Raw genomic sequence first — 15,799 nt, 5'->3', positions numbered from 1 at the left:
AAACGTGTCATAATTTAACACTCTGAAAGGGGCCATTTTACCTAATGAGTACTTTTGATACTAGTACTTTTTGCTGGTAATGCGAACTTTTACTCAAGTAGAATATCAAATGCAGGACTTTCATTTACAACAGAGTATTTTTACACTGTGGTATTGTTACATTACTTAAGTAAAGGATCTGAGTACTACTTCCAACGCCGTCCATCTGAAGCTTCAGGCCCAACCTTAGACTGCATAAACTTGAAGCATCTGTCTGAGCTGCTGCATAACCACTAAACACAATACATCAATCAATGAAGAACACAAAGACTGTTAAGTGATATGCACGGAGTAACATAGCCTAAAGATAGGAAAATATTTAATGAGTGAATAAAAACCTTTTTTTTCCACACACACAGGTTCTACATGACCCTTCAAACTTGCCAAAATAGCTGAGCAGGTTACAGTATTTCATAGAAAATAGAAGGTAAAGTTAAACGGACTTTTGACCGAACCCACACTTCTGTAGTACATGAAAAAAAATTCATGTAATGTAGGAATTAGACACCTGACAGACCCACAAATGCTGAGTTGTGTTGAAGTTGTTAATCTGAACTGGTCTTTCTTGCCTTAATAAATTAAAGCCACTGTGTAATTTGTCTATAACATCTACAATTATTCAAAAGATCCCCTCCAAACATGTTTGACGACATAAAATTACTCTGATTTGAATACATTGTGTCTGATTTAATGCAGATGACCTATGTTCCGGTGAGCAACATGCCTCCTCCTTTCGACACCACACCCACAACCAGAAAGCTTCATGGAAACACGGTGGCATGTGATGCGCGCACCGCTTCCAAACATGTTTCAGAATGTAGCCTAATGCTAAGTCTAATGTGTTGATGGGACAAACCACCACCATTAAATCACGCGTTTCAACTGATAAACTGTATGAAGTTTTACCTTTCCCGGGTATGTAAATAAAATGATATTAGCCTAAGAGGTGTGGCTACGCCGTGCACTTACCGAACCCAAATCCCACACGCATGCTTAACCCGGGTCACAACAGCTGTCAAAGCTGTCACACCAGTTTCTCTTATTTGATCAGAGGTTGGAAATATTTACCCCGCGGATGCAACAAAAGTAAGATATATGTTCATCTCTCTTCATCTTGTCTTTTTGTTTACTTTGAATAGGAATAGGTTAGTGGTTTTGCCGCTTTCTTCTTGATCTTCTTGAAGGATATTTAGGGTACCCAAATAAAATGTTGGGCTAAATGGTCTACATTTGTATATCGACTTTCTAGTCTTCCGAGCACTCAAAGAGCTTTCACGTTGTGTCACATTCCCCTGTTTACAGATATAAGGTACCAATGTACGCGTTTGGAGTAGGCCTACGTGTGCGAACCATGGTACGAACACTCGGTATTTTGGAAGGTTATGTCTAACCGACTTTCCACTGCTTTAAAATCTGACACTCAATGAGTTTTGAATTAAACGGCTAAAGTTTGGGATTGCGTGTTTTCTATAGGCTACGGAAGGTGAACGTCAGTCAGTGACTTCAAGAACTAGTTTGACACTAAATCAGCCATACTGTGCTGTGACAACATCTGCGAATAAAGCAATAAATGACCAAGCCTGTATTTTTTTACAATGTGTCCAGTATGAATACAAGTCACTCCCTTTGACAATCATGGTTATCTGGGGGGTTGACTAGCTTTCTTGCTCTTGAGATGTTGAATAGTAGCCTACAGAACAGTTAACTGTAACATCCCGTTCACTTGAAGAGTTGTAGGTTAGACTGACCAGAGCAAAACCACACTAAAAGAAATAAAACGAAGGCAAAGCCCACAAATCAAAATTAAAAACCCATACACAAATAGAAAGATAGATAGATAGATTTTGAACTACATACTTAGTTAGACTTTCTGCTTATAGATGTTGTGTTTTTCAGATACAGAGGGAGCAGAGGTTCCTTTTACCAGTTTAAGATCATGAGATTGCATGTGGTCTACAAGATCCACAGAGTACAATCAGGTTACAGAGTAAACAGTATAGCTTATTTAATAACACTACTAACAGAAAATCTACAGTAAGTAATAGGCCACATATGCTCTGTAATAGCAATAATTATTATTATTAAAGTAGTGACCCAGTGGCTGGAAGTAGGGAGACGCGGCTCTAAATTATCATACGTTTTGGATGCCTCAGGAAGGATTTAAACACCACTTCCTGTATCCCCTATGTGGCGCTAGAGAACACCCGTAAATTATATGTTATGTCCCAGTACATTAAGTGTGGAGTATGCTGAGAAAATGTCTGGTAAATCAAATGACGATTGTAATTCAGAGCTTACTTCCTTTTTTGCAGGAGGTGAGGCTATGACATTGAGTAAATAAAAAAACTCAAAGCTTGCCCAATTTTTTATCATCAGTGCCTTTAGATTGCACAACGAAAATTTGAAGTCAAATTTAGGTAATCACCAAATTTCTCAGTTGCTTATAACAGCCTGTCTATGTGAAGGACTGGTCGGAGTTCCCGTGAAAATCCATTTGCTTATGTAGGCTATGACAATTACGCATGCAACATTACTTAAAATCATGTGAAATACAGTGGGATTTTGTGTTTTAGTTGGTTCAAATTAGATAATAGCTTGCCTGATAACAACAACCAGTTGCTAGATACCTGACATTATTGTAATTTATTTTCAGGCATAAATATGGGATGGGTAATTCTGTTGGTTGCAGTCTGAAACCTTACCAATATCACTAAAAACTACCCAAAGCACCTTCAACTTAACATTTACTATACATTGATTTTGAGACTGCAAAACTTAACACAATTCAGATAGGCCAGGAGGGAACAAAGCTCAAAAGAATTAATTGAGTGATGGATAACGTTAGAGCGGTAGAACACAGGAATTTGCGATAGACAACTGCTGTCTGCATCTAAAGCCAATTTGCAACTGAGTAAAAACAGTCATCAAAGAAAACTCTACTGTGATTGGCACATTGCGGCTTGTGGAATGTGGGACTTGTAGTTTTTGTACCAGGGATGGATACACAATGTACGAGCAACACCACACACAAACCACACCACACATTATGTAAACAAGATTTGCTGATCAGTATTTATAACAATAACAGTAGTAAAACAGATGTAAAACAGCACAAGGGGAACGTGTAGGATTAAGGTAGGTTGTAGTCTTTATACACTGTTCTCATAAATAATTTTTTGGTTGACGCATATCTATTTTTAGGGGCATATGTGTGAAATATAAGTGAAATGCACTGTAGAGCCCTGAGCCCACAATTGCTACGCCCCTTTGTTGTCCTTATACTGCTTACGTTTTGACATTCGCTTTATTCTTCATTCTAGATGCGTACCACCTATAAGAAGTGTCTTTCACTGATTTTGATCAGTGTGCTACTGCTGCTAGCTCTGTTTTATGCTAGCAGCCCTGGAACCAGCTCAGTAGTTGACATCCGGCCAAGACAGGATAGTCCATTAAAGAAACTCCTTGATGGGAAAATTGGAGACACCATCAGTGGCTATCGTGACATTCCCTACCACATAAAGGAGGAGGTGGCATGGTGTGTGATTAGTCAGCATGTATGGATTTTTTTGTGTCTAAATTATATTCTGAATTGTCATTTTTATATTATCAACTCAATACCATTTCTTTTCTGACACAGTCGTTTGGCTCAAAATACATGTGTATGTCTGGCTGATAAGGACACATTTCAGCTGCCGCTATCCAATCTGCTCTTTCCACGTGTGTGGGCCCAAAACCTCAGTAATGCCTTCCTAGAGTCCCATCCTGATCCTGAGGGCATAAAGCGTCACAGAGCTATGGAGTACAGCAGCTTTCAGAGGAGGTAAATTTCATTTGGTGACACGTCATGACTATCATTGCACCCTTCTATCATTGCAACATCTCAACACGGTAACTGTGCTGTCTATTTTAAGACCTTCCTCACATTCTGGCTGTACACTGACATGTGCTTTGCTGTTGTTGTTGTTATTGTCCTTCAACCTCTTCTAACAGTGTTGGTGGTCTATATTTCTATGTAAATTTACACTGAGGGGTTATATGCAATGCTCACTGCAATGTAGTTATTAAGTAAAGGCAGTGCATGCACGTAGGTAACCTGGTTGCTGTCAGCTTTCTATGGTGAACAGATATCTTTAACATCATGCAAACAGAATAACCAGATTTCCATATTCAAGTAAGAGGATTAGAGAAATCCAATGTACCCAGCTACAGTTCTGTTGAGAAAAGACAGTTCAGTTTGAACAAGTTTCTAATTATATTTTTACATATGGGGACCCATTTACTCACATGCTGTTGCAGAAACTGGTGGAGAGGAAATAGCACGTGCAGTATAAACCCGGCGGAGTTAGCATTCACTAGATATGGAAATTACTTCTTCTTATCAGACATTAGCATACCATTGTCCTTGCACTCACTGCAGCCAATCAGCATCCTTACTAGTCTGATGAAGTGCAAAGGTCAAATCAACAGGCCGGCTTTTCCATACTACTTGAAAACAGCTGTCCTGTAGCCTCAGGAATCTATTGGGTCGATGGATTTTGCATTACATGCACATGACACCAAAACATAGCTGTCAGAACTAAGATTGGAACCCAGAAGCAAACTGGAAACATAGCAGGATCGGCCAAGGAGATTTATCGTGAATACAGTCTTAGCAAGCTCAAATAGGCAGATGAGTGGAGGGAGGGGTTAAGGGCGTGAATACAGGTGGACAAGGTCGCAGGGCAGGCCGGAGAGTGTGGCTGGAGCATGGGGCTAGAACCAGTGAGCAGGCAGGCTGGTCCAATGAAGGGTTATATGGTGATTCCTGGATACAGGGAGATGGCAGTTTAGGAGGGCAAGCATGCAACAGAGAAAACAACAGATGAGCAAAAGGTCAGGTATGTGATTGCTGACAGATAGAAGGTGAGGATGGTGCCAGAACAGGTTTACGCTCACAGGCGAAGGAAAACAGAGAGATGCATGGGTGCATGTAAACCTGTGTACTGCATGTCTATGAAGATTCTCCGTATTAGTGGAGCTAATAATAACTGTAAATAGAGAGAATATAGTGAAAGATTGCCACAATTTCCCAGAGCCCAAGAAAATATCTCCAGATTGCTTGTTTTCTCTGACCAGCAGTCCAAAACCCAAAGATATTCAATTTTAAATATTGACATCTTATGATTCACTCACCAAACTTGTTGTCTATAAACTTTCTGTCAAAAGACTAAATAATTAACCGACAAATTATTTCAGAAGTTATTGTCAGTCATACAGGTCATAGGATATAGTACTAACTTAAATGTAACTGGATGTACTCTTTAATGTAGTATATCTTGATTTGTTTTTCTAATTTTGTCACATTGTATTGTAACACCAGGGAACATCCTGAAGGCTAGATCCATACAGCAAATTCTCAATCTGTCTTCTCTGTGTACATTATGTGGTTAACTGAGCAATTCCTGATATAAAAAGTAAACAAATAGGAATATGGTGTTTATTGCACAGTGATGAAATAATGTAGGTACTTTACTTTCTGTTCTGTATCTAAAGGTCCTACAATCCTGCAGATGAGCTTATTGTAACTGAAGCCAACAATCCTCTTCAGTATCCCACCCAGGGCGTGGAGGTGCGACCCCTCAAAACAATCATCATTCCTGGTAACAGCATATCTACTATGACACAGCACACAATATCAAAGAAACAGCTTTAACATTACGTCTTCACCTACGTTTTGGCCTGCATTTGTTTTTTTAAAGCAAGCTTTATGTAAGATGAGGATTTTCAGTTTCAGAGAGTAATTCACAGCTGTTGTAAATAAGTACAGCTGTACACGTGCATTTCAAAAACAAGCAACTTAGCTAACACAGCCAAATATCAAGCAAGTGCGAGAACACAAGACATAGCTGTCAGAACTTAGGTTGGAACCCTGAAGCAGACTGGAAACATAGCAGGATCAGCCAAGGAGATGGGTAAGGGTGTGAATACAGGTCGACACAGGTGGAGAGTGTGGCTGGAACGTGGGGCTAGATCCGTTGAGCAAGCAGGCTGGTCCAATGAAGGGTTATATCGTGATTCCTGGAGACAGGGAGATGGCAGTTTAGGAGGGTAAGCAGGCAACAGAGAAAACAACAGATGAGCAAAATACAATAAGGAAAAAGTTCAGAGCTAGAGTACAATGCTAAGACATAATGATTGAGCAGGGACTGGAATTCTGGTTTATCCTCCTTTAGTCTTGTACATTGGCATCATGTTCAGGTGTGTGACTGGTGATAGCAAGCAGGTGAAGATGGTGCCAAAACTGTAGAGCAGGTTTATGCCCACAGGCTACACTGGTGAAAGGAAACAGAGAGAGAGAGAGAAAACACAAAACGACAGACTAGTAAGAAAACAAACCACATTTTCTCCCACACCAGCTGTCACAGGGCAGGTGTCACGGCAGGGTGGTTGTGACAATAGCAGCATTAATTGCTAGTCCAACTGTGTACACTGAAAGTCTTCCAGCCTTTTATAACATAAAGCTCTTATCCACGACATTTGCTTGGTCATTCTCTTTTTCTCTTCGTAGCTTCCTCCATCAACGTCCTCTGCGGTCTTTTTGCCTCCATAGAGACTGCTGAGCCTGATTACACTGCAAAAACTGAGCTCTCAAAAACAAGAAAAAAAAGCATTAAAATGGGGGAAATATTACTTAAAATGAGCAAAATTATCTGCCAACAGAACAAGAATACTTCACTTGCTACTTAAGGACAAAAAAACTTGAAACAGGTGAAATTCTCTAACATAAAACTGCCTGGTAAGAAGAAATATCTTATTGGACAAAAAACAAGTATATTTTGCCTTCAATTAAGACAATTAATCTTACCAAGATTTTAGTTTTTGCAGTGTATGTCGCCTGCTCGCCCACTATGGACATAATCTTAGCTAATGGCAGGGGTGAAGAGAGCAAAGAGGCACTCTTGTCTGGCGTGACGGTCGAAGCTAAGAAGAGAAAGAGAGTGACCGAGTGCCACTCTCTGCTATGATATCCATACTGAGAATACCGAGCTAGTTTCTTCCAAAGAACTTACATTGTACATTCTATACTTTCTGCTTCTTCCTATAGCTTTTTTGCCAAAGAGTTGTGGTGCCGTAAGGCATTATGCCATTCTTGTGATAGAAATCCTGGGATTTCTATCTTACATAACACCATAGAAAGCTCCCCCAGTCCCGAGAGGCAATGATAGTGACATTATTTCCCCTATTATAAGTCAGTGTATCATCAAAAGGATTTTGAAGCTGTTATATTAAGATAAAAATACTACATAATGTTGTTTTAAGTCTGTAAGTAAGTAAAATGCTTCACCATCATCCCATGTTGATATCCTCAGGAATAATTGCTTTCTTTCTTTAGGTTTGGGTCTTAAAGAAGAAGCAAGATCAAACCACATGGTAATTTCTGGATTTTTCATTGTGGTTGACATAACCGTTGTTTGCATAAATGTTTTAGACTTTTGGTTCCTTTTTCCTCAAAACCATGCAAATGCAGGTATCTTTGACAGCAACACTGGGGACTTTTGATGTTGCTGCTACAGTGGACAAGGTCTCTGTTAAAGGGGAAGGGGCGAAGCACATGAGACTGTCAGGTCCCCTTCTCTCTGCTCTGAACAGGCAGCTGCAGTTCGTCACCTATACAAACACTGTGTTCCATCCCAAGACAGCAGATACAGGTGAAGTTAGCATGTGGATATTATCGCAATGCTAAAAGTTGAATGTCATGTTTACTTATTCATCCTTATAGAGTTTCATCCTAAGGCTCACTGGTGATACAGGTGAACTGGTGAAGATTATTTTAATTATTTAATACATGTAAATCTGATCTGTGAAATATACTGCATTCAGATTCAATCTCATAATTATTTTTTGAGAACACCAATTTGGGGGTGGGGGCATGAAGTGCTGAACATTTCTGATTGGTCAAGTATTCGCAGCAAGTATTTGAACAATCTGCAGCTGCTTTGACACATGAACATGCAGTTACAGAAGAAAGCATACGACAGATGGACCAGTCACGTCCAGGCCTTATTGAGCGTTTGTTGATGAGGACGAAATCCAGCAGGAATAATGATGTCTGTCTGTTGCTTTATATGGTGTCACCATTGATGTATAGTTACTCTAAAATTACGTTGCCTAATCTTCGCGGTGGATGCGCAGGCAACAACGGGCTGACGAAACATGTTAGTTGCTTAAAAAGTAGGTACTACTAAGGTACTTTAAACACAGCTAATGTAAAACATGGGATGCCAAAGCTTTTGCATGAGATACAAATATTATGACTAATATGCTGTTGGCTGTGATCCTAACCCCTGTCATGCGGACAAGATATCAGATATCCACACACTGTCCTAATATACCTGCTGCACAGTTATTTGCATACATTTTGACATACTGGCTTTGAAAATAGTGTATTTATTTTAAGTCTGACCGCAGCTCAACAAGGTCTGTTGGATCTAATTATGTAAAATATAGTTCATGGGTTAGCTGGTGTAGCAGAAACCTTGTTGTTTAACCAGCTTGTCTGGTGAAACCCCTGCAAATGGTCTAGAACACAGTGGTAGATCTGGTTTTCAGTCAACCTAAAGAGACTCATGTCACTCCATTACTCAGTGGCCTTCACCGTCTAAGCATTGTGTCCCAAATGAAATTCAAGTCACTAATGCTTGTATACAGAGTGACACACAACAAGGCAATCTCACTTCTGCATCTTTTCATGTGTAACAACACGATGTTGGAACAAGCTACTACCTGCCATCACAGCAGGGGCGTCTGCATCTAACTTCAAGAAACTCTTGAAAACTCATCTCTTCCAAGAACACTTACTCCTTGACACCTCTAGCACTTCCTGTACTCTTCTTCTTCTGTCTCCTTACAACTCGCTTGTCTTGATTGCACTATTTGTTAAATCTTATAGCTTCCTCTAGGTATCTATCCAATTTATGGCATATGCATTAATAGCTCTTACTTGTCTTACTTGTTACATCTATTATTACTCATAGATCTCTTACTTTTCTCTTTTACTCTTGTTTGTGTGTTGTTTCTCAAATGTAAGTTGCTTTGGATAAAAGCATCTACCAAATGAGTAAATGTAAATATTGTCAAATGCTAAAAGTATCTGTTTTCTAGACTTAATGCTAATATTTACAGGCTCTTGGACTACATTTGCTGGCAGGTAGTGTCTAAAACAGTTACTCTCAGCTTTTGGCAACACTTTCAGCAACTGTCTCTTGCTCTGAAATGGCCTACAAGTGTAACACGAGTAAAGAGGAAACCACAAACCCACTTTCTAGCGATACAGATCATAGGCTACCTCTGCACAAAAGAGAACATCTAAATGTCAAGCTTTTTTCTGCTTTTCCATAATGTCCATAAACATTACAGAGAGCACAAAAAGCCCAGCCCCACTAGATCTGTCTGGCATTTTTTATTTTAAGTAAAAGACCAAACTGGGTGGAAAAAACAGGAAAGAAGAGGAGTGGACAGAAACTGATTCATGGGAAAATCTTTCTCTAAATTTTGAACAGGAAGTGCTGTGTAATTCCCAACATATTTGAAGTCTGTGTCTGCGCAAATCTTTTGGGCTCAGAGTTGGTGCATGAAAGTGGCTCAGTGGTGTCTGAAAAAAACAATTAATTTCCTCCCCTTAAAACTAAAATCTATATTTACACAGTTGTTGTTTTTGTTCTGCAGTTCAATTTGCAACTGAAAGTCACCAGTCATTTTTCACCATTAAAGTTGGACATGGAACCATTCCAGCACTTTACAACTCTAGATACCAAAAAGGTTTGTGGGCAGTTATATTTTTATTTTTTATTTGGATGCAAAGCGTTGCGTGTCACAGAAGGTCACTTCATGGGATAATTGTTGTGTGTTTTTTCTTTCTACATAGAGTACAATATTAGTGCTCTTGTTACCATCGCCACCAAGACCTTTCTACGCTATGACAAACTCAAAGATCTCATTGACAGCATACGGCAATATTATCCCACCATTACCATAGTGATAGCAGATGATAATGAACACCCTCAGCCAGTGACCGGTCCTCACATTGAACATTACATCATGCCATTTGGAAAGGTAAAGACGTGTATATCTCTATGAAGTATCATGCATTGTGATGATGAAACATCTCAGTTCATGAGCATTGATCCCCCTTTATCTATACAGGGTTGGTTTGCAGGAAGAAACCTGGCAGTGTCTCAAGTGACCACTAAGTATGTGCTCTGGGTGGATGATGATTTTTTCTTCACTGCAAACACCAAGTTGGAGAAAATGGTGGACATCCTAGAGAAGACCACTTTGGATCTGGTAAGATGCAATACAATGTGTGTGGCAAGCTGATGTGTTGATGCCTGTGTAAATGCATGAACCTGTAACTCCCCTGCTTTTCAGGCAGATAAATAGGGTCTCATGACCCAGAGACTTGCTGTTTGTCCCTTGGCCAAAACTCAAGGTAAAAGAGTTTGTGCTGTCCTGGCTCTTCTTTTGAGTGTTTTGAATGTTTGTAAAACTTGATATGGCAATATCATGTCGTTATAGTTGCTCTAGAAGGTTCTACATACAGTATATAGATAAACTGGACCTTACCTTACATTCATAGAGAGACCAGCTTTTTAACTGCTTGAGGTTTACTTGATGATTTCCCCACGTGATCTCTACCAGGCTGGTGATACAGCTGTCTTCAGTTTTTGTATGTGGCGAGAGCTTTTTGCCTTCTCTGTCATTTACATTCAGCAAGTGAAACCCATGCTCAAGAGGATTAAGAACGTTTAATTTTTCAGCCTTTAAAAACTTACACTGCTCACCCAATATGATGAGAACACTGCCCAATCCACTTAAAGAATAACTTCGCTGAATATCAACATGGACCTTTTCTGAGTGGACGCAGTGGTTTTGCTTCTGCCGGCTGAACTGCACTCACTCATACTGGACCACTTTCAAAATGTTTTCTCCCTATTAGTCACTCATGAGGAAATAGGGTCAAGGTTGAAAAAAAAAGTCAGCATACTAGTTGAACCGCATACTCATAAGTGGTGTGGCTAGACTTTTGACTGACACACTGACTTTTGTGTCATGTCTTTTTATAAGGCCAGCTTGCTAATTTAGGATATGTTATGTTTTTGTAGCTCGTGGGGTACCAGCACCATTGTAAATGAAACCCAAAGACTGTATTTAAGGATCAACAACTTCCTTCTTTTTGTGCCAGTTGGGGAGAAGTTTCCACATTATTGCTCACTTCTCTTTAGAAATAACAATGATCAAGATAAGTGATAACAATGATGAGCAAGTCCCAGCACGGCAGCAAACGCGCCGAGCTGGGACTTGCTGCTGGTGTTTCTCTCCGCTGGCTTTTGCTGTCGTGTTCCGCTTGCTCTCTCTCGTTTGCCCGACCTCGCACGCGGGATTCGCGGGGGGCTGCTGGGCATTGGGTGTCGCCGTGCTCGCGCAGTGCGCGCGTTGGGCTCGTCACTTGTGCATTGGTGTTGATGATTGCGTGGCATTTGGGCATTTTGGTTGTTTGCTGCGCGGGGGGGGCTGGATGGGGGGGGGGGGGGGGGGGGGGGGGGGGGGCTGGATGGGGGGGGGGGGGGGGGCGCTGGTCTATGTTGTGTGCGCGCCGTGGTCGGTCCGGGCGCTGCTCTTCCGCGGGTTACGCTTTTTGCGTTCCGTCGGCATTACGTTGTCAACTGGCATTTGGGTCGGGGTATTCTGCGTTTGCATCGCAGTGCATCTGGGAGTCTTTGTTTTTTTTTATTTGATTTATTCTTTTTCTTTCTCCCACCCCTATTGGCTACTGGGGTTCTTGCCTGCCTGTTACAGTCGTGGCGTCCCACTCTCACTAACAACTACATTCTTTAACAGGCTTATGCGCACACACATGTACACACACACATACAGACACATTCACCCACACGCACACAGACACACACAGACAAACAAATTTAGGTTGTCCCTGGTAGAATTATTCCTGATGCTTTTCTTTCAGTTACTTATTTAAATTCATTATTATTCCAGCTCTTGTGGCTGTGCTGTGTTGCTTATTTAGTGTGTGTGACTGTTTCTTGTTTTCATTGTTCTCTTAGTTGTCTTAATATGTCAGCTGTTTATTGCTGCTGTTCGGCTGGTTGTCTTTTACTATTATTATTATTTTTATTGTTTGTTTTTGTTTGTGTTTGTTTGTTGTTGCTGTTGTTTTTCTCCTCCCCAAGCCCCCCTCTCTGTTCTATTGCAGGTTTCGTTGCTTTCTGCAATTGGTGTTTCCCACAGCTTTTCCCTGTTGTCCCCACCTTCCATCCCCCTTCTCTTACAGGTGTTGTCCTTTCTCTGTGCTGTCTGTTTGTGTTGTATTGTTGTGGTATAAATGTAGCACATCTCGTACTGCCACACCTCTTCCTATACTGTTCTTGACGACTGCTGTCTGAAAATACTGGTTTGGTTTCCTCTACCTGTTTCACAGGAATTTTCTACACAGACAAGTTAAACTGTGGCTTATGCTTAACTGCTGTTCCTTAATTTAAAACAAGAGGTCATTAATGAAGATAGAGAATAGGCCACACACAGCTTGCTTGTGGTACACATTGTAACTCTTTCCCATTTGAAAAACTAAATTCTATAAAATACGTATCGTTTTCCATTAGACAAATAACTGTAATTGAAACATTTTAAGTTCAGTAGTTATTATTGTCAATATATTTAAGGCAATCATCTGCCATCTGTGTTAATGCTCTTCCAGTTGAGTGCCCTTTGTGATCGGCACGCTGTAAATTAGTAGTTAAATTGTTTTAAGAAAACTCTGTATTTGTTCACAGACCATGTTTTCCAGCAGTTTACTAAGAATTGGTATCAGACTGAAATCAGAGTGACAGTTGTCATTAAGCAGTGCGTCGTGTATACTGCCGTGTATATGCAGAGATCTTGGATGAGGGTTTCTGGCTTTTATTGGTGCTTTGTTCCAGATAGAATAATGGTTTAAGATACATGTTACTAAAGAGCCTGGTCTCATCCCAGGGTGTCAAATACAGACACTTTGAGAAAACTGAAGCATTTCAGGTTTTACATTGGTACTACACTGGTGGGTTTTGGAATTGGATATAGAGTTGAGGAAACAGACGTGACCAAACTTTACTTTTTACAGTAAAATACCACGATATTTCAAAAGAAGAAGGAAGGATGTGTTGAAAACATTCATATTCTCAGTGTCAGGCTGCTTCTGTTTTCTTTTTTCCCCGTCTGTGTTAGTGTAATGCAATGTGGAACTCCACTTTGTGTATGTCTATCTACTCATTTTCTTGTGTTTATAAGTGTATTAGTTATTTGTTGTTTCTTAATGACTTCAGGTTGGCGGTGCAGTGAGAGAGGTGACAGGTTACACTGCAACGTTCCGTCACACCATTTCAGTGGAAGAAGGTGGAGAAGAAGGCGACTGTTTACATATAAGACCTGGCTACTACCATGTTATTGACGGATTTCCTAATTGTGTAGTAGCTGATGGCGTCATCAACTTCTTCATGGGGAGGACAGACAAGGTGCAACAGGTGGGCTTTAACCCCCGCCTGGCACGGCAGGGTCATCTGGGTGAGTTTATCTGTAATATCTGCTATCAAACATATTAATAAAGCAGTTCATATTAGATATTTTATCAATGCAGTACAGCTTTTGTTGCTGTTGAGTTGCCCAAGATTTGAAAAATGTTAAAAACAGAAATCCAGGGAAAATACAAGCTAGGATTTTTCAAAACAAAATTTTCTTTTGACACTGCAGAGTTCTTCATTGACGCTCTGGGCTCCCTCCACATTGGCTCCTGTAGTGACATCATTGTAAGCCATGCATCAAAGATCAAACTACCCTGGAGTGAAACGGACTCCCAAAAGGCCTACAACAAATTCCGCTATAAACTTTCCAGTGGTGATGCTAACATTCATAAGGAAAACTTGTACTTCAAGAACAGGTTCAAGTGCATGACCAGTCAGTGAACCGTGGGGACCAAAACTATACAAAAAGCCCTTGACAATACAAGGTCGCCCCACCCATTGTACTCTGGACATAGAAAGATACAACAACTGAATTTTTGTTGGTTTAACACATTGGACGCCATTAGATACTGATTCACAGGGACACCTCATCTGAAGGCAGGTGCTACAATTAGAAGAGATTTACATTTACTGCTTGGAGAAGAAGTATTGCGCTCCCAAGTTTACAGCCTGCAGGACACACTTCTCCATATTTGTCAGTGTGCTGAAAGGCGACCCACAGGCAAGTCACTGGATGGTGGTCGACCTCAAATTGTCCTTGTCATTGATTAAACACTTAGTGAAGACTTCAGAAAATGTTTAGTGCCTTTAGTGCTTGCTGTGTGGACAGATTTGTTCTATAAACAGATAATTCTTTGGGATAGATAGAAAAACTGACGGATCCTATTTTCTCTATCAGATATATACGTCCACACACAGTATTGATCTCCAACAGTATGCACTCAAAATATCATGTTTTTCATTGTTTTTTTATTTGTTGTTAAATGCACTATGTGGATTTTTTATGTACTGTGACTTTAAAAAGATAAAGACACAGAAAGATAGATGAAATGTGAAAACATGTGTCATATTTTCAAAGTAATATTAAAAAAGTAAATATAGAAATGTATAATGTAAATTATAGTTCATATATCATTTTATCATTCCCCCTATTCTCCATTTCCTTTGTATCTCTAGCTCAACCTGTTAATTTCAGTATTTGTTGGTGGTTGTAATTACTTTTTCCAGACCTTCCTCATTTCATACCTAATCAGCTGCCCCACCATCCAGGTTAATCATTACACCTGTCCTTTCCAAGGTTCAAAGTGTCTGCTGTTAAAAAGCTCTCTATCAATGACTGTCAACAACAGCAAAAGCAGTTATCAATATAAGGTTTTTGTTTGACTTTTAACTGCCTGGTATCAATGGTAAATCAAGTATTTAAAACAACAATCATGGCCTTTGGTGTGTATGTGGTTAGGGTTGGGTTACGATTCAAATGGTTCTTAGATTGCTATAATTCCACAAGTCCAGAGCACTGGCAACAGATCTGCATAATGTTGTCACTGCCCCTACTCCATTTAATAATCTTCTGGTATAGATATGCTCAACAGTAAAATCCATCCTGCAACATATCCATCTCAAAGGTGGGCAACAGTGACCCATGCAGTCTGGAGGTACACCTTAGGACTCTAAAAACATGCTTATATGCAGAAATATTATAACAAATTATTTGCAAAACAATGTGTCAATACACATCCTTACACACATACATAAAAAATGTAAATTATCACATAAGTGCTGAGGCATCTCTGTGTTCACATGCCTAATCAAAATATTCAAAGATTTGTATGTCTCCCCACACACCTACATAAAGGGATAATCAATCTCTGTAAGTGCCAAGGCAAATGCCCTTGAGGCAGTTGGCTGTTGGCCTATGTTTTAATAAGTGCTATCAGTTGGTAAGCATTACATTTGGAACCATAGACACATAAGGGTTAGGCTAAGTCTTCAGGAAATGAATGTTAAGAGTGCTTTGTCCCTATTCATGTGATTGTGCGTGGATTTGCCTATGCAAATAAGATATCATGTTACTTCTTGTTAATATCCTGACAGAGGCTTCACTGCTTTGACTATAATTTTAAGGAGTCATGGTAAAAATAAAACTTTTGCATTATGGTACTTTTACATAGGCTAAGTAAATGTTGCGAATATCCTATATAGCCAAATGACAG

General features: G+C 40.0%; 1 protein-coding gene across 2 annotated transcripts; it reads left to right on the top strand.

Annotated features, from left to right (window-relative positions):
* Positions 1–903: 903 nt before the first annotated feature.
* b4galnt1a (beta-1,4-N-acetyl-galactosaminyl transferase 1a) lies at positions 904–15,752 on the top strand. Of its 2 annotated transcripts, XM_038722569.1 has the most exons (11): positions 911–1,125; positions 3,360–3,574; positions 3,677–3,859; positions 5,572–5,678; positions 7,412–7,449; positions 7,547–7,727; positions 9,745–9,837; positions 9,944–10,131; positions 10,222–10,362; positions 13,392–13,629; positions 13,816–15,752. In XM_038722569.1, exons 2-11 carry the CDS (start codon positions 3,360–3,362, stop codon positions 14,025–14,027), a joined length of 1,596 nt encoding a protein of 531 aa, XP_038578497.1. In that variant the 5' UTR covers positions 911–1,125; the 3' UTR covers positions 14,028–15,752. The 2 variants fall into 2 exon arrangements, with proteins under 2 accessions (XP_038578498.1, XP_038578497.1); XM_038722570.1 differs by lacking the exon at positions 9,745–9,837 and having other exon boundaries at positions 904–1,125.
* Positions 15,753–15,799: the final 47 nt, after the last annotated feature.

This window comes from Micropterus salmoides, unplaced genomic scaffold (genome assembly GCF_014851395.1).
Source record: "Micropterus salmoides isolate LMB-PRFRI ecotype aquatic unplaced genomic scaffold, ASM1485139v1 Ms_hic_scaffold_16, whole genome shotgun sequence".
Classification (NCBI taxonomy): domain Eukaryota; kingdom Metazoa; phylum Chordata; class Actinopteri; order Centrarchiformes; family Centrarchidae; genus Micropterus; species Micropterus salmoides.
Note: the sequence above shows the minus strand (reverse complement) of the source record. Positions and strands in the feature narration are given on the sequence as shown.

Excerpts from the sequence above, each read along its gene's own strand:
- b4galnt1a (XM_038722569.1), top strand. The coding sequence starts at position 3,360 with ATGCGTACCACCTATAAGAAGTGTCTTTCACTGATTTTGATCAGTGTG. Across the intron at positions 5,679-7,411 it reads CAAAACAATCATCATTCCTG|GTTTGGGTCTTAAAGAAGAA; the intron begins GTAACAGCATAT and ends TTCTTTCTTTAG. Across the intron at positions 10,363-13,391 it reads AGAAGACCACTTTGGATCTG|GTTGGCGGTGCAGTGAGAGA; the intron begins GTAAGATGCAAT and ends TAATGACTTCAG.